Source organism: Amphiura filiformis, chromosome 3, assembly GCF_039555335.1.
Source record: "Amphiura filiformis chromosome 3, Afil_fr2py, whole genome shotgun sequence".
Classification (NCBI taxonomy): Eukaryota; Metazoa; Echinodermata; class Ophiuroidea; order Amphilepidida; family Amphiuridae; genus Amphiura; species Amphiura filiformis.
Window position 1 is genome coordinate 28,016,392 of NC_092630.1, and position 27,865 is coordinate 28,044,256.

At 36.3% G+C, this 27,865-nt stretch overlaps 1 protein-coding gene across 6 annotated transcripts in view; it reads left to right on the forward strand.

The window, feature by feature from the left end:
* Positions 1–27,865, forward strand: part of LOC140148305 (transcription factor AP-2-alpha-like) — a 183,351-nt gene that overhangs the window by 92,280 nt on the left and 63,206 nt on the right. For 4 of the 6 annotated variants that reach the window (XM_072170207.1, XM_072170203.1, XM_072170209.1 and 1 more), the window contains exon 3: positions 6,411–6,881. In XM_072170207.1, coding sequence (XP_072026308.1) covers positions 6,411–6,881 — 471 coding nt within the window. Of the gene's footprint in view, positions 1–2,328; positions 2,530–4,816; positions 5,493–6,410; positions 6,882–27,865 lie in introns of those variants that run through there. The other 2 variants (XM_072170204.1, XM_072170205.1) reach the window with 2 other exon arrangements.

Below are 27,865 nucleotides of genomic sequence, written 5' to 3' on the forward strand. Positions count from 1 at the left end.
ACATACTTCTAATTCACACATTTTCAACCGTTTCAAACGTTGTTTTATCATATTTAACCTAGACACTGCACAATGAAAAGCTTATAACCGAAATAATTGATATATTCAACATCAATTTTGTCTTTTCAATTAGTGGAAAAATCCGATGACAAATAACGTTTTTAGGGCCTAAGCTACGGGCATAATTTATACACATGTATAATTAGTATTGAACAATGTAGGCCTACCCTATATTTGACCTGTTACATAAATAAATAGATTATTATATTAATTATATCACTTATTAATTTATTCAATTATTTATGATCTTCATCTATCTATGGCGTTGTCTTTTTTTAAAGACAGTTCTTGTTTTAAAAGACCTGAAGACATCTTAGTCTTATTGGGCTATTCCAGTTGAAATCCATGTATTTCAACTTGAACAGCCCATTTCACTTTTCACTTGACTTTGAACACTTCACTGAACAGTTTAAACAGTTTCTCATTGAATCCAAATAAACATGTGACATTGTCACGACACGCGTCAAAAATTATTCATCCGGTTATTTTCATATTTATCTAACCAATTAAGCAACATTTTCACACCTATTTTTTTTAAAGCAAGATCAGACGGCACGTGCTAATCAATGTATATTTATTATTTCTGAATGAACATTTCTGTAGATGTATAATACAACAATAGGAACTATAAATCAAGCATAAAATGCACCATATGATGTAGGCATACCCACAACAATGCAACTAAACCGACTAGGTTGCTGAACATTTTTTTCTTAACCAGAAAAAGCCTTGTGTGTTTAGCTTTAATCTAATTCTACAGCAACGCTTTGTTAGCTTGAGTATGCAAGTAAAACCAAAACAATACTTCACCAATAACTTGATTTAATCATCATCAATGATTCAATTATTCAATTCATCACATCATCATGTTTTTTGAAGCCAGCCGAAATTGGGCTTTCTTCCTTCTTCTTTCATCATCAATATTCACATTATATAAGCCCAAATTGCCTCATGCCAAATGACAGTTCATTAGCCCCTTATTTAACAAGCATTGTGCAAAATTTGACCTCTAGTTGTGGGGTATGATTTTATGTACCCAAGACATGCAAAGGTCATTCTATGAACGTACACGTGTATATGGGTGAAGAACTTTGTCTTGAGAGATGAGATGGTTGAAATTCCAACGTGGTTTTCAACTCAACATTTATGGTTCGTTTACTGACAATTTTATTTCTCTCTCATTTGTCAAATTCATGTGGTATGGTAGAAGGCAGGTGCATAATGTCGTAAATTCTATTTCATGTTGAAGGGTTATATCAACATAGTAGATTATTGAAACTGGGCCTACATGAATGTTTGAAAATGTATTGTCTGTATGTCTATCCCATCATTGTCAGCCTCACCTGCACGGCAGCAATGAAAATATCAACTTGGTAAAAAAAGTAATTTAAAAAAGTGTGATATTTCCATATTTTTACGAACTTTACATCTGTATTGGAATTCAAAACAATATGGCCATAAATGAAATTTAGGACTACGCCGTATTTTTTTTATTTTTTATAATTCAGTACTTCATATAAAGTTGTAAGGCCTAACTATTAATCTCATGCATCTGGAAAACAACAACAAATACCACCAATAAAATGGCAGACCTATTGCACACTACTTTAAAAAAAACTTAATGTTGAAAATATGCTTTATATTGGGCTCGACGATGCATGTTGTTTATTCCCTTTTAAAAATAATAATCTTTGAAAGACAGCATTTCAATATAATTACGTAATCTATATGTATCATGTGTTCTAAATTATATAAAATTGCTAAATATTGAAAAACACCTGTAATAAATTGCCACCACTTTGTCCAAATGACATTTACGATGTATCCTGCATCCTGTGGTGTGTGAAATTTTTGCAAACGCAGTGCATTTTCATCCCAAAAACCTTGAACATAAAAGAATAATTATATAATTTTAGTGAGCATAGAGAGCAATTACGTCACTTTTAGACCCCTTGTGTCCGTCTCTTATCTCTCAAAGGTATTTAGTTATAATTCGTTTCTGGTCACTTCTCGAGTGACGCTCTGGCCTCTCGGACCACCTAAAGTTCCCACCGCTGACACCAAATTGTAATTATTACCGGACGACTGGAGAATTTACACGGATTTACTCCTCTCTGTTCACAACTAAATAAACTGGGCTAGATCATCAACAAGGGATTGGCCTAAACAAATCTCAACCTGCCATCCTCTCTTTTGTTATCTATAGGGAGGGTTTGGTAAATAATTGAGCGACCAAAAAGCGGTTTTCGTCGTAAATAATTGAAGCACGCCTTGTCAGTTGATCCTCGGCGAGTCCAGAGTGCGGTTGTCACACAACGTAAGAAGCCTTCTCCTTTCTTTGATAAGGGATATTAAGGAATACCTCTCACTGCTCAGTGCATCATCATCGTCGTCGTCATTGCATTATATTTTCAGTGCCCGCCATCCTACATCATCAGTGACATGATGGCTAAAATCGAACCAGGCGAGGTAAGGCTTTATTTTATATTCAACGTGTAAGATGGTCAACAAATTCGGACGTTACCGTGGGGATGTTTGGGTTACGGTCAATTCTTGCTTGCTCGCTCGTCGTACATCTTCCTGCCTAAAGCAATAGGTCGCGCCATTACCTTCATTATTCGTTGTCCAGCCACGACGTGGTGGCTTTAATAGTTTTCAAGTCGTAGTAGTATGGGCAAGCTATCAAGAGTGAGAAAGAGAGAGGGCAGGGGATATTGAAAGGCTAGTTCGTGTTCGATATTTTCTGGCTCCATACAGGTGGATAACTTGTTTGTGTTATTCAAACTATGGCTTGGTAATTTAGTTCAAATCACAGCGTGCTTCGTCCACCACGTGCTTTTCTTAATACATACTTTTGTAGACTCTAGTTAGACTCTAGTTAGTCAAGTGTTATGAACAATCTTAAGTGATTCTGTAAGACATTAAATCTTTGATAGGTATTGTTATCATGATGAAACAAACGAGCGAATTTACAACGAACAATTATCGTGATTTTATAGATGTTAAAAGTTTGTCAGAGTATCCATGTTGAATGTTATTTTCTTGCTTGTCATATTTATACATGCATTAAAATTGCAAAGTTATTTAGTACATTTGAGATTTAATAATTGTGTAGTTGGTTTATATAAGATGTGCATGTTAACATATATTTATATATGTTCTATGTATATAGTATTTGAAATAAGATTAGTTTGAAAAAAGGACTGGTGTGATACCGAGTTTCTCAAGAGCAGCGCACACAGCTCTCAGGTTGGGCGAATAAGTATACCTGGCAATTTCACGATGTGTGGTGTCGCTATTCAACATCAACGGTGTGCGCTCTCGAACTCGGTTGATCCACGGCAAAGCAAGTCAGATTCAGACATGATATAAGTAAAATCTTATTTTAAAAATATGGTCATGCACATTATATTTTGTTAAAAATATAACTTGAATGTTCCCATGATGTGCATAAACCATTCCTGTTTTTGTGCGGTAAGCCTATTGTTATGAGAAAATCGACCATTTACTTGAGTTTTGTTTGCTCGGAGCTCTGTTCCACTGAACTGTAATACAGATGAATAGAAGACGAGTTGTAATTTGTTGACATTTTTCGCTTGCTTACTCTATTCCATAACAAAAGGAGGAACTCTCGCTTGGGACATAGCTTGATACCACCATCCCTTATTTATAATCTGCAAGAAGTAGGTTTTGCACTTTGTTTGAAAAGAAATTGTGGTAAAGTAAACAAGCCTACTTGTATAGATATTTTCCTAGACGCAGTAACAACCTTCAAAAGCTGTTTCGACGCCTAAGCAAAGACGATCATTTTAGCTCTCGATCGATTCTCAACTTCGTTTCATTTACTTTAGGTTAAACTTTGTTATAACTATGCTTGTTCTGTTGGTGTAAAGTAACTCGTATACACTTTTCAAGTGCTTTGAATACAGTTTAAGATGCATTAATGGTACTACTTGATGATTAATGGTAAAGGTTAGGTTAAATAATGGTAAGAAAGTAAAATATTCAATCTTAATACAAAAATGTGTTCTTTATTTTCTCACCACCGTTTGTCTCATCTTTGCACCGTCATAAAAACATGCTCAAAATTTAACAATACATACAGTTTTTAACTATTATGTTATTTTATTATGTTATGGACATGGTGTTTTCATACTTTTGGGTGGCAATGTTGATCGATGAGTTGTATCGATATGATTTAACATAATTTGGGCTTATTATGATCCCTTACCATGTCGCTATTTGTGTTAAATCATCTGAATAATTATAAGTGTCGGTGATCAATTTCTAGTGATATAAAAGCCAAAAAACGCAGCACACTTATGAATAAAGAAATGCACAGAGTGCAATTTTAGGGTCGATATTTCTACTTCTTATGTCAACAAACTTAAGCATGACTAGGAGTTTTAGGTTTTGAACTAAAAATTTGTTAAGAAAAAAAAGCTTGAAAAGTTGGGAAAACACGAGGGGCATGATCAAAAATGCACGAAAAAAACTCCGCCTTGTTATTTATTTTAAGCATAATGAGAGGCCTGACGGGCTTTGAATTCAATGATTTGCTGCAAGGTACTGTCACTCCAAGATATAAGCAAGCATAATTATTAACACGCCAATGGGCAGAGGTCTTTGAACGTAAACCAGCCAATCAACTTGTTCGTCTGATCTTCGTCAACTGATGGCAGTGCACACACACTACTACTAGTGAGACTTACTATACTTCTACACTTAATTAAAACCACCATGTCTGCGTGATGCACCATTCATGCCAACTTACGCCTCGAGTGCAGAACACAACTGTTTAGTTCAGTGGGACGGGCTTGAAGCAAGGTAGCGTTGAACAGGGCCCCCTTTCGCTCAAAATCGGGCAATATTCACCAGTCATCAGTGAGGAGTATTGCCAACCAGAACGTGTACGGCGGCATTTAGTGTGTGTTTGAGTATATGTGAGGACGAACCTGATTTTTCCAGTCACTCGCGTTTGAAAAAGGGGAAAAGCCCAAATCGCCTCATGCTACGCAGCTGACAAAAGGACCAAGTATTATTACTTTGTGCTGTTATTTTGGCCGATACCAGGCTATATGCTTCACCAATGCTAGTTTTCCTCCAGTTCTGAAGCCTTGGGCGGGATCAGCCTTTATCAGTGTGAACTTCGGCAAGAAATCTCTGGACATACTCAACCTTGGTCTACCCTCTCCAGTGGCTATTTCTCTTGGTTTTTTTGGAAACTCTTTCGGAGACTTTTCTAAGTCATTTTACCCAGTGGATTTTGAGTAGTGTTTTACTTTGAAGGAATTTGGTGTGGGTTTGTGTGATTTTCGCATCCTTAAACAACCACACCAAGTGGGATACCAAGCACCATTGCAACTTTGGCAGGCTACTCCGAATCCGCGGTGTCCTTACGGACTCCACAGCTTCCACACATCATGGCACAGGTACGTTTTCATAATTTGAAAACAAAAAAGCTTACCGGAAAATTATCCTACAACTCGGGCCTAGAGCTTCCTAAAAACCGTTATGTTCTTGAAATGATGTTACGGCGTAAAGGAGCAATATTTCGCTACAATTCAAAAAGTTGATGCCTACGGAGCTCGCGGAGCTGAAGCATCTACTGCAGCGCATTTGCCCGTAGCGCCGGGTATCGGTTATGCCCTAGCAGAACGGTCACATTTTCAACTGATAGCGCGTGCATTATTCCAACTTTTACACTATGCAAATCTTTTCTTACAGCTTGCACATTTACGGTACAATTTAGTATTCACTCTAATATACCTTCAAAATAACAAAACCAGTTTGCTATTCTCTAGATACTTGCATTTTTTAGCAAAATTGTTAGCTTAATGTCAAACTTTCCTTGCGAAGTTCATGCCACTTCAGTAGCATTTACTTTGACCCCGTTGCACCTCTACACAAAAGCCCGTGTGACGAACCAACTTGTTATGTGGTACATTTACGTTACCAAAAGCAAATACCTGACTGGTTTTTGACTTGTTCAATGATACTTTCAGGAACAATACGCGTAATTTTTTAACAAACATATTGATAATAAATTTCCAGACTTGAGTAAATTAGTCAAATGAAAGATATGTGTATATGTGTACGCGCTACTAAATAAGAAGAGGGTATCCTCAGTTTGCCGTAGGCTTAGCACACACTGTGCCAAATCCCTATGTATGTTCATACAATACCAAGGGAAACCTAGAACACTTGAGGCTCTGTTTCGTCAACCATCCGTATACTAAACTGTCCTATTGTGAATTACCTAATCACTGTTACGTTATTATCTGTACTCATTCATACTTATCCTTGGCTAATTTTTCTCTCTCTTGTCTGTTTTTTCTTTCCAAATACAGGATCGTACGGATCTCATAACAAGTCATAGACCCAGCTTCAGCGCTGGTGTCGGCGGTTCTTCATCGTTCTCTCCTGCAACACGTCTATCTCATACACCAACTACCACCGACTTCCAACCCCCATATTTTCCTCCTCCGTATAACATTCCCCAGCAATCAATGGACTTCCATCATCCCCATGTAAACGCTGATCCGTATTCGCATCTAAACCCCATACATCCACAACCACAACATCATCAGTACCAATTGCACCCGCAACAAAGAACACAGCATCTGATGAGTAGACCCCGAGATGAAACAGATCATTTGCACAGTCTTCAACATCACGGCATGCAATTGCCTCCTTCCCGCGATTATTCCACGGTAAGAAGGCCCGATGTGTTGGTTGGTGGCCCGCATGGACTGGCACCGGAGCAAACAGACCTTATGCTTCACCATACAGCCGGATTACACGGGATGGACGAGACCGCGGTAAGTGTATAATGCTAATATAATAATATTGATGCAAATATCATATAAGTGAATACACCCCTCCCCTTAAATTATGCCATTACACTATGTATAACCGCTTCATCAATAATATAGATTATCAATTAGACCTTTGCACTGTCAAAGTAAGAGATAGAAGGACAATTACTTTTGCAGGTAGTCTTGCCATTGAAATTCCAATCAAACAAATTGACATTATGCATTTGACTATCGACTTCCAACCCAACTACTCAATTAAAACAACACTTACGAAGTAACTGCTTTTACAGGCGCATAACAACCAAAGAAGGTCGTTTATGAATGAATCAGATTCACGACAGTTTATTGTGAGTTTATTAATCTACCCATCACCACATTGCCTATTATTAACTGCACATCTATTATATATTCTCCCTTAATGCTGTTATGCAAATGCAACTATAAAACGCAAGCATGTTATGCGGATAGAAACACAGTTTTGTTCCAAATTCAGTCAAACACATTTTTCTATTACTAAATTTGCCCGCACTTAAAAATCAAGACCTGAAAATTCAAATTATTCAGATGAAAGATTACTAACATCAATTCCCTGCTTCCCTATTCCTTGAGTCAGTGATTTTGATAAAAGAGAACTTATATACTAATCAATGCAATTAAGCCCGTCACCACAAATTATTAACACCATCATACATCTCATTCTGAGCCATGCATGTATGCCTACCATTACAGATCTGACCTCGACAATTTTCCGATTGATTAACTTCTCAAAAACAAAAGATTTTTTTCACAGATCAATTAAGTTTCTGGATTATTCCAATGTTGTGGCCACGTGAAACCCTCTTGTTCACGTCAAAATTGGTCAAAGAAACAATAGTTCATGTTCTAGTTTTCCTGAAAATTCAATTTCATTATAGTGTTGTTGTTTTTGTATTAATTAATGTTAATTACTTCATTGGTTGTCAATAGATCTAATCAAAGTTCTGATCCAATGAAATGCACTGATTTTGATATACATTGCGTGGCAGTTTGAATAACTCCATCCTCATCTGGTACTGACCTAATTATGTTAAAACAATGACTACATCATCATTGCACTGTTATTTCATTCTCACTTATATAGCTTAAATATTTCTTAACACCATCTAAAATGTGATTCAAATTAACTGCACATCATGATTAGTTCACTACTCCACTCACTTGTCTCTGCCTCCTCGAACTAAAATGCAAATTTATGCCGAGACGAAATTGATGTTCAATGTCAGACAAGAAGGCAGGTGGATGAATATATATTGTCTCTATTAAATAGGGATATTACACGGCTAGGCCAGCCAACCTAATGCCCAGAATTAACCATTTCAACCCCAGCTATATACATGCAGTACTACAGTACATGTGCATTTTCAATATTACAATCATCCTTTTTTTGACAAAATCACCATCAGTAGCCATGAAGTGGATTGTATTGTTTATCATGCTTGGTTGCATGTAGTTTGGTCTCCTAGGTTGAATTAGGTACAAGTTACTCATCGTGTATTAAAGATGGTAGTAGTGATGGTGTAGTCCATAGAGTAAACCGATTTATTTTTAGTACACAATATTCTCTAAGACAGTGATCCGTATCTTTATACCATAAAAAAACCGGTTACTCACAAAATGATACGTAAACTCAGAGCAACTGTACCCTAATCTTAAGAAGAGCGTTGGCAATACGTACGATACGTTCAAGCATTATTAAAACGTGTTAGTCCTGGGTCATTCTGAACCCAGACATATACATTTCAAACCCGTACAACTAGATCTTATAGAGTAGCATTAGAATAAGCTTATCTCGGGGACGTTACCTTAATGTTGAATTACAATTAGCATAATGCTTTAAGTGATTCTAGTTCGCTACTACATGTCCTTATAACGTGTCCCGTGTTAACACTCAATAGAATTCACGTAATGAAACTATATAAGAGGCCTTTACTGAGTTTAATTTAGGACATAATAAGTGAATGGACTAGTGCTGGCATCTTTTATTTACTTGCAACCTAGTCTTTTGATGTGTTAAGAGTGGTCGAGTCCATTGCAAATAAGCAAATCCGACGTAGATAAACAAAAACATACATTGCTTGTACCAATACCATAAATTTCAAGTAAATGTCTGTAAGGTTTGTAGATTGTGTCAATAACTGAATAAAGTGAATGAATTAAGTTACCTCTTACAAAACTTCATGCGAGGAATGAAAAACAAAATGGCGACCAATCTAATCATGGTGTGGCTGATAGCACTGTTCGGAATTGCCAAGAAAAGATCCATACTATAAGGATCTAATTTCAAGGTTTTGATCCATAAACAATTATCAATTAAACTAAATTTCAGATGCTAATTGAAGATCTTTGATTAAACACGAATGTATCATATATAATCAGATTCATTTTGTTCGTATCAAACTTCTCTAACGTAGCATGTTTTGTGATTTATATTATAGAAACACTATAAAAAAAACACCTTGAATGGGCATTTCAGCACCCATTTATCGTCACAAGTGATAATTTTACTATCGTTAAAGTTGTTACATCCATGATTTACTCAGTAATGTCTTCCTGCCTGTCAGTATGCTCGTAAATCTTACTCTTAAGTGACAATCAGTCAGACTTTGTAGTGCAGCACTGTTGATTTCATATGAATTTGACCACTTAATCCACTAGTAAAGGTGGAAGCATGTAGAGAGATTTTGTTCAGATTTTGCAAAGTAAATCCTCCTAAGGTCTCCCAACTATTCTACATGTCATATTTTACTATGCTCAACACATCAACACAAAAGACTAGGGATCATTACAGGGCAATGGGTTAATTATCTGAAGCTCAATTATACCCATTTATAGTTTGGTTTGGCCAATTCGAAAACAAAGAAGCAAAGAAAACAGAGCCTTGGGCTAACTGTTCATTCAGTAGGTTCATGTGCTTGATGTGGAAGTTCAATTCGCTCTTTTAGTTCATCAGTTTTTGTCAAATTGCTTTTAGTACTAATAGAATGATTATTTGGATTCCAATTATTGTTTGATTGTAGCCATTGACTTTGAAACCTATCTAATCGATAATCATTTAGGTATTTCGTATTTATCTCACGTTTGTATGTTCGGTTATCAATTTAAGGTGTAGTATCATAGTAAACAGTGTTTGAGACAAGGAGGCAGTGTTATCAATATGAAAACTGTAAACACATTTGGTAAACAACAGCTTAGCAATAACCCAGATCATCACCTTAACATTCCAATTTATATTTACCGTGCATCCTGGGACACCAGTTGAGAAACAATGTTCAAAACCATGCATATCAAAAAACCCTGCATTTGTCAGAAGCGAACCAAGTATATCATTACTGACATCAATGTATATTATGCGATTACCATAAATCCTGTAACGATATTCTTTTACTGCAAATTGTTTCAAAACCAAAAAAAAATAATATGAAATTGGGCCATACATGACAAGTTGAGATGCCGTTTGACAATTCTCGAGTGAATGCATAACGTTGGCTACAATCAGATGATTTTTGAAACTAGATAGCTTTCTGTCCCGTCATCACCGTCCTACTTGGCGCCTTTTTGCTGATGTCTACCGGGACCTTTTGGCAAGAAGAGTTCATGGTTACTTGACTCACAAGTGATGAAGAAGGTTCCTGGATGAATTGGAGGATGCATGATAAGGAGGCCAAAGTGATGGGAGAGATGAGTTAGACATGAAAGAGGAGGAGGAGAACAGGAATTGTATCATTATTAAGTGATGGGTTTGATGTGGCTGGCTGGTGGAATGATGACCAACTAAACTGTGACGGTCAATTATGAAAGACTTGACTTGACATTCTTCGTCATGCAATCTAGTATTTTATGATTAGCGGTACCTTAAGATGACAAGACATATTGTGATACCACTGAAGATGTACGTCAGGCAATTTCATGTGCTCGTGATTACACATTAAAATATACGTGTTTAATAGATGTTTATCATACTTTTAGGCGTAGGGAAATGTCACACGTACCGTATATTGTCAGCATTTTGTTGGTTGTTTGTTTCGATAATTTTTACTGATAATAGTAGGCCTAAGGTCAAAATGTATGTGTACGAGCAAAACTACGCATTTCGACAACAGTCATTTTTTGCAACGTCAAGACGCGCTTCTTCTTATCACTGCATTACATCAATCCCATTGTGGTGAACTCCAGAATCGGCAAAGTCATGTGCATAAAAAAAAGACAAAATTAATAAGAAACATTTGTTAAGTAAACAATGTTTTCACAGTATTTTTAGGAAAATATCTGCCTTTTAGTGTAGTTTTAAATTTGTCATATGTCAGAGTGTACGTAATGTTCATTGTGCTGTAGGCAAGATAGTGACAAAGTGAATTTGTAATCTTTGAGGATTTGAATTATAAATAGCCAGAGCAGTTATATTGTTTACCTGGATAGTTACCAAGCTACATCAAGCCGCCATTGAAGGAATTCAAAATGGCGGCGCTCTATAGTAACGAACCACCAATGTGACCAACACGAATTGTAGGGCGGCCTTTAACCTTTTATATTTAGCTTAGTAATTGCTGTTTGAGGTTAAGCTTTTAAAGTAAACGTTTTGATACAGTGCAATGGAGAGATATTAAGTAAACCTAACTTGAGTTTTCAAAATGTCACATAAACATAACCATAATAACATTGCTTTGCATTATTCGTACACCGTAAGCATCTATAATGTTGTACTTGTCACCCACGCTATACGTTCTAGGTGATCGGTCATAACCTCGTCCATGAGAATTTCCCTATAAACCAGGGCTTGTTTAGCTTAGTTAGAATACGATATTCAGGTCAGAATGAAGAAGAAGAAAAAAATCCATTTAATTTAAGCATAAGTCTGACCTAAATTGTGAAAGGTCTTGAGGTTACTTTATCATATTAGAATATGAACCCTTGTCACAACGTAGGTATAAACAGTGAGTCCCAGTAAGGGGTCCTAGCTATGCTAAGTAATTTTCCTTTTTGAATTCTTAAAAGCAAGTATCAGTGTTAGTGAACTTGAGGTGTAATGCAGGGTATGTGATGGCACTGACCTCAAGCTTAAGACGAGTGAAGGTATACGGTGAGGATGGTTGGGAGGCGTCTATAAGATTATAAGGAATATGGAGTTTAAGCTTTGCAATTTTGTCGTACAGCAAGTTGACCCCGAATTCAAGATGAGAGCATTTCATCTCAGCTCAACCGCAGCCATGTTGGATGCTGGTGGAATCAGGTTGGAAACAACACACTATTAACTCTGCGAAAAGGAAGTTATACTTTTATTATTCCAAAGGAAAATCATTCATTATGGTTGCTTAAATTGTTAATGCAAAAGATTGAAAACCTACATAAAGAACATGCAACTTTGTTGACGTTGCTTCTTTCATGTAGTTGTTGAAAAGGGAGATGGACTCAATTATATCCGCTGACTTAAGATGTTTTCGGTTGTCAATTGCACCGATATGTCAACAATCTTCCGATATACTGAGTGAGAGATGTATTGAGAAAACCAAATCAATACCAATATAATCATATCAAAACTTGATGAAAACTAAGTTAAGTTGTTTGATAAGTAAAGTAGAGTCTGTTGAATGGGCGTAACCTCATTTATTTACACGATACCAATTTTGTGAAAACTTTCCGCAGTGTGGCGACCATTTCATGTTTTCCCTGGGTAGGGGATATGTTAGTTCATGACGCTTACAAATCCTCAGACTGGGAATACAGTATATCAACATACTTGTAGTTATTAGATAGTCTTGTTTACTTATACCAATCTCTACATGATAGCATCATAAAAATCGTTGAGAATGTCCAATATATTTAATACCATACTATAAGATGCCTTCTACAAAAAAAAAATCCCACACGACAATACAAACTATAAGCTATTTTTTTTCACTTCTTCTTCTTCAAGTACCGGGATGTTTTTCCGTCGGTGTGGGTCCCGTCTCTGGAGGTAGTGAAGAGAGAGGGTATAAGTTATCAAAATCTGCTGCATTTATTGACTTTACTATCTGGCGTGGTTGTGATAACCTATTCTTGCATTGATCACTGACTGGCGCGTCCTGCCTACAATTTCCTGCCGATACGATGTACTGCTAATACACTTTGGCTGCTATAGTCTCCTATTGCACTGATTGGGATGACTGTTATTTTCTTCTCATGAACAAACCCATCTCTTTTTTCTTTTGACGATATGAAAATAAACCCCAAGTAGAAATATAAAAACATATAGGTAACATTATGCAAAGTTCAATTCCAGTTGTAGTCTTTGATATCAGACTGGTATTTGACAAGATGATCACAAATGGTACTGATATTATTAAGATATTGTCTTATACCAGACTTTGTGGTAGAGATGTTTCATAGCTTCCTAGATTTCTGAAAACACAACCACCAGTTTCAAAAGACAAGTTGCATCTATAAGATTGCAGTAGCGCCTCCCTTCCCTAAAGAAATATCATGCGATTCGTTTTCAAATATTGATTTCTCCAAGTAAACAGACAGTAACTCCTACCTAGTGCAGTGTGAGTTTGTCCCAGCCCATATCGAGATCATTAGGGGCTTTTGCTCCTCTGGCTAGAATTACAATTTGTATTGGTTATGATGATGAGCATAGATGACATTGTGTGTATTAAGTGTTCAAGCTCATGTGAGATATATAATATAGAAACTGCATAGAATCATCTCAATAACTGTATGAGACCTGACATCCTTAAAACAATAACTAAACAAATTACATAATTCGATTAGCCAGAATTGTTGTATGTAAACAAGTACATGAACTTATTTATCATTTCCCAGATAATTGACATATTAAGCAGTTATTGGTTGGTTTCACTGACAGACTATGTTCGGTATGCCTAAAGGCATGTGGCTTATATCTTCAGTAGATAGGATTCCACATGCTATCTATGATAATGTGCATGTGTGTGTGCGCCGCCATCTTGAAATTTCCAAAGAGACGTTACAACTACACTTGAAAGCAAAGGACTCGAAGTTTTAAATTTCCTCTATAAGAGGACAGGAGCCCATTAAGCACATCGACAGTTACTGTCTGAACCTGAAGCTCTTATGTTAGACATGAAATATTAAATATTGATTTTACAATGAAATTGTAAGCTGGAAATTTTAGCCTTTTTTGTAGTGCCCAAGTCAAAATATGAAATATACAAAAATATAATTGTGATTAGGTCAAAATTTACCAGTCTTACCCTTTGTACAATTGATAGTGCCATTCAATGTCTGGCTATCACCTAATTCAACAACTGTCAATGCCATTTTAAGGCATGGCTAATGATGCATAGCCCATTGCACATTGAACCATTGAAACAATTTCAATTTTTTGCACGCTTTTATTTTTTCACGGAACATCAAGAATTTACTGCCATTCATGATTTGCACACTTGGCACAAAATAATCTATTTTAGAAGTGTAAAAAATGGTATTACGGTGTGCACCTGTAAATTGGGTATAATTTCAGCCTACCATAATTGCCAATGTGGTTTATTTTGTTTGCAAAAGAGTCGGATATACATTGAAATAAATTACTTCTAATTCTTTTGACTCGCCCTATTATGATGCTACCACAGTACAACAAATTCTCATTAAACTCTTTACCTTTTACATTTTCATATGTATGGAAATAATGCATCGTTATAACTAACGATATAGATAATTTATTTTGAATGTTGGCGTTTATTGTTCTGAATCAGCATATCGCCCTTTTTTGCGTACACAAACTGCAGAGACACTAGGTCAGAGTCGGTGACAAAATGGATCGTTAGAGGTAAATGGCAATTTCCATTGTTTAACTGTTCAAAAAATTCAAGGTCGTGATCCATCTTTTTTCTATTCACAGTCACCCGGACTATCGTTTCGTGAAGTCTTAAATCCCACACAATGTTAATAGTAATTGTCTCCGATCGTACCCTAGCATATATTATACTGAATAATATAACTTACTACAATAATATTGTTCGGTTACCTGGGAATCACATAACATAAAAAAATCCATTTTTATTATTGCATTATTAGACTTATAAATAGTTGTTAAGTCTGGTAATACTTTGTTCATATGCAATTGTCTCACAACACTAACCATGTGGAACTTTCAGAAATGGGAATAAATATTCCACATACTAAAAGAAGCACGTGCCAACACAGGTCACCAAGTGTATTAAATATTGTCCTTAATTAATATGCACAACGATATATGTAGTATTTTCAAGAGATATGTCCTTTTCACCGGTTTAATCTCATAACCAATCGTCACTTATAAAATCTCCAGTTACCAAATTCTGATTTCATAAAATAATTTGAACTTGTGTTTCCCTCTTATCACCTTCTTCTTTATCCGCCTCCACCAGAAGCCAGCTTCATCATCACACTTGAAAATATCTGTGCTAGCGCTAGTTACCTAAAAATCTTAAATAATACACCACATCGTCATCGTCGTTCTTTATGAGTTATAATTTGCATAGGATATATTACGATGAATATTTCATTTTTGATACACCGTTTACTTGTAGTTTCTGCATGTCAATTGATAATTATATTGCTCCGAATAGCAAATGATCACATGAAGAATTCATACGCATTCCGTTTGCTCCATACTAGACTCATACAAAATCGATGAAGTTGCACCATCATTCTTAGAGCATCACCACCTTCCATATTTGCCTCGAAATATATGCTTTCACTCATACATTAAAATGTCCATGCATCAATTCCTTTTTTTCTAACAAAAGAAAATACAACACTGCAATTTTTAATTAAATTATAGATATTTATTCATGAAAAATGGGCATATTTCATGGAAATTTATGGATATGATGTAAAATTCATACTTGTGGTATTTAGAACCATATTATGATGTTGTGAGATGATTCGTGTTTGAATTTAAAAAGTATTATCAATGATCTGGTGGATATTTCTCTATAAAGTCCTTACTTGTAAATAGCCTTGCTATCACTGAATATGTAAGAATTCTGTACGCTAGAGTAAGCTTCTGAAAGGATCAGTGCGGGTATAAGACCACTTCAGTAAAAGCTATTCTATCTAATAGTTTCGTATTCATAGATACTAAAACCTAGGATAAAGCTCTATTGAAAAACAATTGTTGTTGAGGTGTTAGTGGAAATTAGAATTACAGATTATTAAGTCGAGCCAAATTGGTTATCTCTATACGTGCGAGGAGGAGTACTTATCGAGGAATGAACTGTATTGGCAATCTGAAGAATTTGAAAGGATAATGGTTACGAGTCAGTGTAAACATTGGCAAATATCATTTGCTATGTGCTTCCGAGTGAATCACATTAAAGCTCAAATACTTCATATACTGTATCTTATAGAAACACATGTATGCATTTTTGTAACAACTATACCTTCTTGGTGGCTTATTAAAAAATATCGGATTTTGAAACTATATTGGGCTATTCATTGATGTTTTGCTCCTATTTTCACGGTCCCCATGTTGTTCAAACATCGTCAAGTAGCAAATATTGTTAGCTTTATAAATATCACAAGGACGGGGCACGGGGGAATGTTTGCCTAAAAGTGGCAACCCAAAGAACGAGCAGAGAGATGAACAAGGCGGGCAGATCATAGAGTGTGGATTCTCGATCATTCTCCATTGAGTATCCAGCCATTTATAAAGTTGCCTCTTTTATTCATCAGAAGGTCGTGTCCTTCCTCCAAAATAGTGTCCATTCATGAATGTTGGGAAAACTTGAATCAAAAGAAGAAAGTAAGTGTGTGGGTCACAGATGCTTAGATGAACAAAGGAATTGCACCTTTGAAGGAAAATACCAAATTTGTCAAGTTATACAATATATGAAAAAAGGAAACAGAAAAACACGTACAGAATGTCCTCCATGTTTATTAGCTTATTGGAATTGGCGATCAAAATTGACTACTGGTGGTGGTGGTGGTTATGCACACATAAAATCTCATTAATATACAATTTACTTCACATTAAAAAGTTTTTATTTGGAATGTATTATTCATGTTATTTTTCTTTTCATTCTGTTTGCACATACCCTTATAACATTGACTTCATCAAATTTCATCTGGCTCCAAGTGTAACCTTGGAAGTCCTTATTTCTATTGATTTTTTTGTACCCAAATTTGCCTGAAAAAATATTAACGTATCAAAAGATCGGTGTAAATGAGCATCCAAATAACTTTTGAACGGTCTTTGCCCAGGAGAATCAAATTGGTAAACATATCGATGGTTGCAAGAAGGCGCTATCTGCAATAGCTGCCCTATGGATATTTGGCAATATCTGCATTGTATACTCTACATATACTCCACCTGGCAGCTATTCCAATGGTGCCTTATTTGCACTAAAACCGTTGATTTTATATTTAACAAGTATAACTTTGCATAACCCAGACTGCTATATTTGTATGAAAGTATGGGTAGTATTATGATGTATGAATTATCCAGTTATTTGAGTAGATAGATTGTATCCGACTATTGATTCTATAGAAACGGTGTCGAAAGGCAAGATCTTTTAGGATCCCGACGCCCATATGAAAGCTCCTATGCAATTATATGGCCAACCATTAGGGAATAAGGCTCAACAAGTGTAGGGGTCTATAGAGAAAGAATAGCCCTTGTGCCATATGAGTAGCTGTTAGCATTGTTCAAACGCACCGATTTGCATGGCACATTTTCTGGATAGGCAAATAAAAGACGCGGAATATCTGTTACCTTCTCCTCATTGCGGAATACAACGATGCAAATATGATAATAAAGCAGAAATCAAAACCGTATTCAAACAATACAATAGAAGTCCATTATAGCTTTGCGTTTTGCCGTGTGTGTAGAATAAATAATTCCGTAGGGTGTATGTGTATGTGTTTGGTCGACATGTTGTGTCGTATTCGTTGGTAATTTAAAAGGGTGCATAATTTGAGAAGGGCATTATTGAGTTAGAGAGACAGAGAAAAAAATAAAATGCATTGTTGAAAAATGGGCAAATGGTACACAGCCGTGTATGTTAAGTAGCCCCGATGATTTCATTTACAAATGTCCGCGTAAACATTGAAATTACGCAAATCATTTAATTTTGTGAATAGAGCCCAGCACGGGTTTGGGTTGTCCATTTAGGCACTATTACCAATTCGCCCACGATTGATATTGCCATGCAGGCAGCTAGCAGCAGACATCGTTTGGTAGAACAACGGGCCCAAGCAATTAGCTCCGCAGGCTTGGCGAGCAGAGTTCTGGGGGTAACAGCAGGAGAACATGGAACCTAATCCTTCTATATGCATGATACGAAGGTTTATGACAGAACGTTGTGGTCAATGGCACAGCGGCCATCTCACACAAGTGGCGCAGCAGGACTTGATGCCTATGGAGGGATCTCCCAATGAAACCATAGCGCCGTGCCAATAAACCTGATCAAGCAACCTTCTTTATTAAGTTTACAAGAAGGTTTACCAACGGCTGGATGTCACTTGTCAATGTTATTGTAGTTATTGTAACCATGAGAACAAAAAAGACTTAGGTGGAAGTTATTTATTTACTTTTATATATATATATATCAGTCTTGTTGTTTTTGTCATTCATTACAAACTTCAAAATATCGAGCCATAAGAGTGTCCCTATTTTTCCTTCAGTGTGGTCCCTGGCATGTTCTTTTCCATTTCTATCACTAGTATCATGATTAATATAACAAAAGTACTAATCAATTGATAGCGTGTTTATATGCATGTGCATTGTTATAGAATAATTGTTAATGATTAATAAACACCCATATTGATTTTTTTTAAATTCTAAATGAAAACTAATTGGAATTGACATTGGCTTTCTGCGAGTTATAAAGCAGGTAATAACTATAGCCATAGGCAGTATACGTTCAAGTTGGCCTATTTTGTCACTATAAATATCAACAATGGTGTATTATCCTGGAGGTATATCAATAATAACCAGTCATCCGTACCACACAACCTCCCATGTAATGTTGCAGCAATAGTGTATAGGGATTGCAAGATCCTAATAGGTGTAATTAGACACAGTGACAAAATTTCCTGGATGAATGAATGCTTGGTTTTCAATCTATGCTTTACCAGAAACCTCTTTTTAGTCTGTGCGCCAATTGGCATGCATTAAACAATCTCTGCGCTAATTACTAGTGCTATGACACTTTACATGAATTCGAAGCGTAATTAACAATGATAGTTCACACCTGATAATTAATAATAAGTCAACTAGTCTCACAATTATATAAATGAAATCTATACTTTCTCCTGCATTGCAATAAGCGGAGACTTGTAATTGTGGGAGAAATATTAAATATGAAATGCAATAGGGCCCTAAATCTTGGTGTAAGATCTAGTAATATATGTTAGCGTTCACTGCCGACCTAGCATACTAGTGATTGCATATTGAAATATTTATTAGAGATATTATCTTTTGACAACGTTGCCATATATGGGAATATAGAATTAGAATAAAATATGCAGAGGTTTATAAATTTTCCTTTATAACTAAATTGTGTAGCATTTTTGCTATTTATAAACCAGTTTTGTTTAAGCTTTGACCTTTGACCTTGTCACATTTTCCACAAACATGTCGGTCAGGTGGACATTTAAAACACTTTTCTCAATTGAACTCTCTCAGCTCATCGTGCAAAAATACCGCACTCTACTTTTTTTCTTTTTTCTATTCCATTCACGGGAAGTACGTGTCAAGTTTTCTTTATTTGACCGAGATGAAAACAGACCAGCAATTTAGTCCAAGGAATCTTCACCGTGTATCAAATAAGAAAAGCGAAAGTAAATTAGGACAAGGCAGCTAGGAGAAAAAGAAAGTGGTGCAGACTATGAACAACCAATTAATAGCACCATCTCTTGTGGCACAATCCAAAAACATCCATTCAACAGCTATACCTTAAGAATTGACCTCAAGTTTTGGAGTATGAGTTTTCGTTCCCAATATATTCAAAGATCATTCCATGAGTGTATAAGTATATGGGGTTAAAGAACTGTGTCGTGATACATGAGGATGTTGAAGATCCTAGTGGTGAAGACAATTATTGCCATTCTTGAATCGATGACTAAGGAACCGAAATTGCATTTACACGATGTTGTGGGCTACTGCAACGTCACCTTGTATGTCAGATATCATCAACGTTACCAACACGTGTGAGATACCACTTTTTTCTCATCTTAGAGGTTTGGTAGTTAATAAGCTATCCGTACAAATGGTACATGAGGAAATCCAAAGCGGAAAGTGATGAAAAGAACAACTTGGCAAAAAAAGGCAAGGCGGCTTTTTTTTCGGCATGTATATTGTACTCCCTTTACTCCAACCTCACACATTGATAATTAACCGATGCTGGGAAGATGCTTGCCTTTGCTTTGTACGAAAGGCATATGGTACGATTTGCTAAAAATATGTTGATGATACAACATTAGACGTTGATGAAGGTACTAAATTAGACGTTGCTTCATCCTTGGCCTTGTTACCAATAACAAATAATCCAAATTATCTGCCACAGTTCTGAACCTCATTTAGAGGACTCAAATAGGTCTTAATGGCAAGCTAATATTAGACACCGACAAGACTTGTCTGAGGTATTAGTTTGTATGGGAAATAACATTTATTACTATAGTACTATGTTTAATTTAGTAGGTATTAAAGTAACACATTTTCACTCAGCAAGTTCTTTCCATGACCTCCACCTCACATGAATTTAAACAAGGAATGATTTCCAATTTATTCATACCTTCAATCATTCACTGGTTAGTGGCAAATAAGGGGGCTCATGTTTAGCGGCTTCTTAAATCCCTTTCTCCAGGTAAAAAAGGGACGTCATCAAAAATCACTGGTGACACACTGAATTGATGAAACAGAGCTTGGGTATGTCGAGATTTTCTTAGGGATTTACAATTGGGCTGATCACATAACCACACTGACAAATCATCATAACCTAAATTTGTATTCCACATTTTCCTACCAACCTGTTTGAATGTTCTCAATAATGAAGTCCCAGAACACACGAGTGTTTGATATCTTGAGGGTACCTGCGATTATGACACTTGATAATTTGTACGATTATTGGATAAATTGAGGCGGTAGGTAAGTCTCCCTCGTAGGCATATAGTTGGATGATACGGGTAGCGAGCTATATAGCTTGAGAGGAAGCCCAATGTTTTCAAATGCCATGACAGTCGTGACCTGGACAACTTGAGAGACATCAGAAACAAGACTTTGCCCAAGTACTTTATGGCGTCTATTTTCTCAACGTCATCACCGAGAATTTTGTTCGTCTAGCCGGTGTTGTTTATCTTACATGTCATCTTCGTAGGCAGTGAACATGGATGCGTTCCATATACATATACATGTACTAAACTGGGTTATATCAAAGTAAATCCTTTGACTTTCATGTTTCGCACTTAACTCTAACACTTCCATTGTTTTGACGACTTGCAGATATTAAGATTAATCATTTTCAAATCAGGGCCAAACTAAACTATTGGTGTGTTCGTAAAGATTCATGTTCTTATCACCATGATTATGTTTCTCCAGTAATAGAACAATGGGATGACAAATCGGGCACAGGGATGATGATGATGATGATGCAATGACCTCATGCAGATGATGCAAATGAAATAACACCAAACACCATGATCTAGAACATGCGAATTGGTAACGGCGCAGTTCTTTAACCTCAATACATATACTCATATGGAATGTCCTGTGTTGGACACATAAACTCATACTCCACAAGGGAGGTTAACGTCTGAACAATGAAGGTTATTGAATTATGCCATTAGCAATGCGACTATTGTGGCTCATATAGTGCAAGATCTAATTGTATGACAGAATCATGAGTGGGACATCCATCTACTCAAAACTTGGGATGGGTTACTTTTAAGAAGAAGCCTTTAATATTGTCATGGTAACTCAGTGCTCATCGTTTTTCCCATGTAGTTTAGTCAGGTCATGTATGTTCAGAATAATCAATACGAAGCCTAGAATTGTCAAAGGAGACCTAACTTGATTTTACCAGCATTAGTTATGTATGCTCTTGTGTATTCAAAAGGATAACTATTTAACCTACAACTTAACTTTTTTGAATAGAACATGTGTTGTGCAGTTGAAGTTGAGTTCTATGTTACCAAGCTGTCTTCGCCCCATCTGTAAAGACCTACAGAAAAGAAAGGCTAATAGGGTTAGATGAGGGTACGTCCCACGATTAGACATTGTCCCTCTGATACTCTGGGTCTGCAAAAGACATTACCACCAAAATACAAATTGCCGATTCTTGTAATACACCTTGTACTAGCTCCCCACCGTTGACCCCTACTCCCCACGCAGGGCAAAGCAGCTTAAAAACAGGGGTCTTTGACCAGGAGAGACGTGTAACACACGGGATGTTTTATCCAATGCGTCAACCAACCTAAAACCCACATCTTTCACTACCTCTGCAAAAAAATCCCACTTCTAAACAGTGCTTCTGCTTGGAATGCGTTCGTATCACCAGGAATCCCGTTGACTTTGACTGCTTTCTTTTTAGTACGGTAAAATCTTTTCTATCACCAAACAGATTTGTAAGGCTTGCAATTGAGTGGGGTTACCCGACTTTCATCTGGGTATCTCAAGAGAATTCATTGGAATTAATTTAGACGGTAGTTTTGCATAGATACTGGAATTGTATTTCACATAGTGTTAGTGTCCGTTCGTTTTGAGAATGACAATAAACCCTGGACGATGATGTTTTTGTAGATGATGATGGCGATGATCACAATAATGGTGGCGACGACAACGATGATGATGATGATGGTGATGATGACAGTCATGGGACGACGATGATAATTTGTAATGAAATGATGAACAAAATGATGACAAATCCATACGTGATGCACATATCAACATTGAGTTAAAATACTGACAAATTGAAGTTAAAAATAAAAGCCTCTTTGTTGCATATTTACAAACGTACGATGTAGCATCCCAAAGTTAAACGAGCCTGGCACATCACACCGTAGCCGTGTGATTCGATGAACAAATATTGCAAAATTTGTGGAATATTTTGCCTATTTGAGTTTGAAATCTAATATTTATAGGTCGTTTTATTAGCAGGTCGGATACTAGAATAGCAAACGCTGTCTGACTAAATTTAATAAAGCAGCAATGTATTGGGCTTTTATCTCATCTGTCCATTTCTGATTTCATTACATGTACACAAACCTCGCCGTATACATGAAATCTAGCAAGGTTTGTACCAAAATTCCAGCTGCATTTGTTGGCTTTTGAACATCAATATTGGCGCCAACCCGTATACTTCTATCATGTCTTGTTTAGGTTGAAAACCCTTGCCAAAACGTAGTCTGCTCCGGTTTTTATAGTAGTCCATATTTATTAAACATAACATCAGGACTCAAAGAATATTGGCATTTTCGCACTAACAATACCTTGTGAAATCAGAGCACGTAGAACAGCATTGGAAGCAGGGATTTTCATTTCCTCCTCCTTACAAAATACTAAATTTTGGCACAATTTCATTTCCATATTTTGGTATTAGTCTCTTAAACGTGCAGTAAAAACAATACCTGCTGCACCTGTTTAGGTCTCTAAACATGAACTGAATAAACGGCAATGGAATTATTATCAAGTACACAGATGCAAAGCTATTTCTAAGGTACCAATTTGTTCATCAAAATAGGCAAAAAAAGTATGCTACTTGATTCCGATACATAAAAATTGGCAAGTATTCCCATTATTTAACTCAATGAAAATGCATAAAATCCAATTTCTGTTATTATCAAACGCGGCTCAAATGAAAAGTATTTATCTGTAACTCTACTTGTACAAGAGATGAAACAATCAGTATGATCAGATATATCTCATACTTATATTGCTATAAAAAGTCGCTGAACACAAGTGAAAAACTCTCTACATTTTGGTCTAGCCGGAAATTAAATGTTCATTCAACTTACCTTTACAATTGTAATAAATATGAAGATGGCCGAAAAGAGCAATATTGCTGTTTATATACATACGGCCAATTTTGAATACCGTAAAACCTCGTCTACAAGCATATATAGTGCCTTTGATGAAAGCTAAATTTCACACGAAACAACTGTAAATATGCTAATACAATAGATTGGTCTTACAATAATACTTGTTTGTATATGCTTGGATATGGAATTCATTTGCTCAAACTCAATAATGGCGCCTAGATTAATTAAGTTTTCATCAGAAGCACTCTATATGCTTGTAGACGGGGTTTTACGTTATGTGTCAGCATCATCATGATCATCATGACATCATCATTAGCATCATCATCACAATTTGATTCTTTGAAGTGATAATCCTGCACGTTCTTAAAGAGACTCACACTTCTGGCATTTGAGACCTGGAATTATAACTTATATAATATACAAATTAGTCAAATTTTGCATGTAAACGACATTATGTGAAATCAAACATGTAATAATGATTTGTTTATTAATTGGTTTAGACAAAAAAGCCAAACAAAATTACCAACCAACCAGGTGGATTTGTAGTTGAATAAACATGATATCAACATCTTTTATAACTTAAGAGCTCAGTACTGACTGTCACTTACAAGTACCCTCTAAAGTTGTATTTAGAATCGGCTATTCCAGTTTAAATTCATACACCCTATGGACGACATAACCTTAATCTCCCACACAAGGGGGCGTAGATTTCAAATAGAGCCATTTGAAATTCACACTCCCTGTGAGGAAGATTAAGGTCTTGTCTGCCATAGGGGTGTATGGATTTCAACTGGAATATCCCAATGCTTTAAAAGGGCCAGCTGCTGATACTTGGCAAAAGTGTTATTCAAAGAACATGATATATTTCCTTTGGTGTTCTATCTCATTCAAGGTTCTATACACATCTCAATACATCCACCGTGGCTGCAACTATTCTTGTTGCCATAGTTCAGGAGGGTGACATATATCTTCCATGTGGTTGGATCTTTGACGAAAGTCTCTCCGTATACTTACGTCTTGACGACCAACTTTGACATTTAAAAATTAAGAAAAGACGATCAAAACAAGTTCGACTCATCATATGTGTACTTGGTTATATATAAGCTTACGTATGTCTATAGCCGTAGTGGAATGTTTATCATGTTCACAATGGCGTTGTGTTGTGTGGCAAAATCAAACAATAGTGTGGCCAATTTTATGTGAAACTGACAAAATGTTTTGCTTTCTGTTTCTGATCAGATTAAACAATTTCTTATCACAAAATAAAACAGTCCAGGAAATCAATTTTAAAAAGTGTTAACTTATTTCTAACCACGTGGAGTAGTGAACGAGTTCATGGCAATTGCATATGGTTAGTAATAGTAATCATGCGCTTCTCATACACCTTTCCATCATTTCAACAGCGAATGTCCTTTTGAGGGAAAAAAGTGAGCAAAACACGTCTGCCAGTTCAGAACAGCATCACCGATATCGCACAATCAGCTCACTTGGGATTCTTGTACTTGGGGAATACTAAGAGAAGTTAGATGTTTTCTTCAGGGATTCTTTTGGCCAGAAAAGGTGGCGCAGGAGTGTAGTTTTTACACCAGTTCACGGCTCAAAATTTCAAATATCTAGTCAGACAACGATAATATACAACTTCTTCGTGTGTATTTTATGAATATGAAACGTATGCAAGTACTTAAAAGAGGCATAAGGTAGCGGGTCACTCGAAAAATGTGTTCTGTTGCCTAGGGTATGACAATGGATTGGGCATGCGCAAAGCGTTGAGTTGTGGGTAATAGAGGTCAATAGGTCATGTCTAGTCCCACGAGAATTTGAATAAATTTGAATACAAACAGATTTGATTTTTAAGTTGTACAAGCTTATTCATTCTTCATTTTCAAACAGTAATGGGATTCCTGAAGTTGATATTGTATTTCCTTTTCTGTAACTAAGTGAAAACAATTATTGTGATACAATTCAAGTGATAGTATTGTATTGTCCATATTGCCACAGAAGGTGTTAAGGAATTCTCAAGAGCACCATTAATCATAGTCGTGTGGCCATTCTCACATAATATGGAGGGTGATATATCTTGTGTCATTAATAATAAATTGATTAATTATAATGGTTACTATTTCACCACAAAGACATAAGATCCACTCAGATTCATGTACTAGTAGTAAGTAGTAGAATTGAAACAATATAATTGGACTTTGCAGCACATCATCCCAAAAACATAGGGAAAAATCCTCCCATATTCTCATCGTCATCATCACCACCATCATCATTCTTAATAATCATCATCGTCATCATTCTTATTTGTCATCGTCATCGATTTTCTTACTATCAATAAAAAATAACACGATTCCCTTGCCTTTAATACTATACTATATTGACATGGCTTCGCGATTCCACAACAACATAAGAATTCAATATTATCATATTTATTCTGAAATATTGTTTACATAGATATATTTTCAGGCAGTCCAAGACCTTCAAAAATATCAAGTGTATAGAATAGAATAATGAAAACGCCCTGGGTTATATATTCGTCATTTCCTACGGCTGCTAGTACCCGCATCCCGAGCAGTACGATACTCGACAGTTTGCCCACGACGGCCAGAATATATGGGTCTGGCAACTCATGCTATTTTTGGTGTAGCGTTTTGTATGTATAGACATATCTTTAGGGTAGGATTCTCGGTGCTACTCGATTCTCATTCCTGATTGTGTTCAGTTTTTAATTTGAATGGAAAAGGAAGCTGTCCGAGCCGCACGGAATGCTAAACGACAGACCTGTATGTACTGGGATTCCCCATGATGCCCCGCGGCCCTACATCGTCCTCTTTTAGCATAGGTGAGACTGGTAAACAATACCCGATAGACACAAGGCCTAGGGGTGTCTTCATACATCTATTTAGTGAAGGAAAAAAAATCACGTTTGATTTTCAAACACTACGAATGAATAGTGCTATACTATGGTGGATCAATCTTTTTCACATCCACGTGTATGTTGATCACCCAACCGCTAATTTGAACTCTAATTGTGTTGTTTTGTGTAAGACACCCAAAGGCAACGTAATTATCAATGACCAAACGATATTATTCGATCATCTGCGACAAATTGACTTAATAAATCATGTTTTCTTGCTTCAAATTCATCGTTTGATTAGTGTTATTTTTTTTTTCATCACAAATGTATACATATATATTTCGTTTAAATATTGTGCCAAATATGGCCGTGGGAACTTGGTAGCTTTCATTCCACTGGGAGTCTGTTTTGTGGGTCTGTATCAATTTGGCCAAAACAGATTAATCTTAAATACAAAGCTAACCAACTCACAGGTTTTAGCAGTAAAATGATATTGAATAATTCTGAGGTGTCAGATTTCACTTCTATATTTTCATTCAGCTTTTCGCACTCAATTTCATGAATTTAGTCAAGGCGTATATCCACAAAGTGGGTCCAATCTTGCCAATCTTTTAAAATCAGCTCAAAATTTTCTTAATAACATGTCGTGGTGTTGATCCCTATAAACCACTTTCACTTCCATTTGCTGGTTTTATGAAAGTTTATTATTGGTAGAGGTGGTTGGTGGTAGTTCACTGAAGCTACAAACATCACCATGCTAGTCTTTCACCTAGGCAATTTTAGCAACTAACATCCTGTGTCTGTGCGGCAATTTAGAGCGATGTTTACAAGATTTGTCATCCAGTCGCTTCTTTCTCCGCTATCTCTTGCTTTGCTTAGTTTGTGAAGCAGTATCAGGAGTGGTGCGGTCATTGACACGTTTACACTACTAGCCGCCCGTCCCACCATATTACATCGTCAACACCACTTGCACAACTAAACGTGGCACAACGTAATTTGAACTGAGGTTTCTTTATGACTTAAGATGCTGTTTTTTCTTTTTTCTAGATTTTTTTTCTCCATCCATCTCCCTATCTGAAATTTAGAAGATTGGACCGTACGTAATATAACCCTG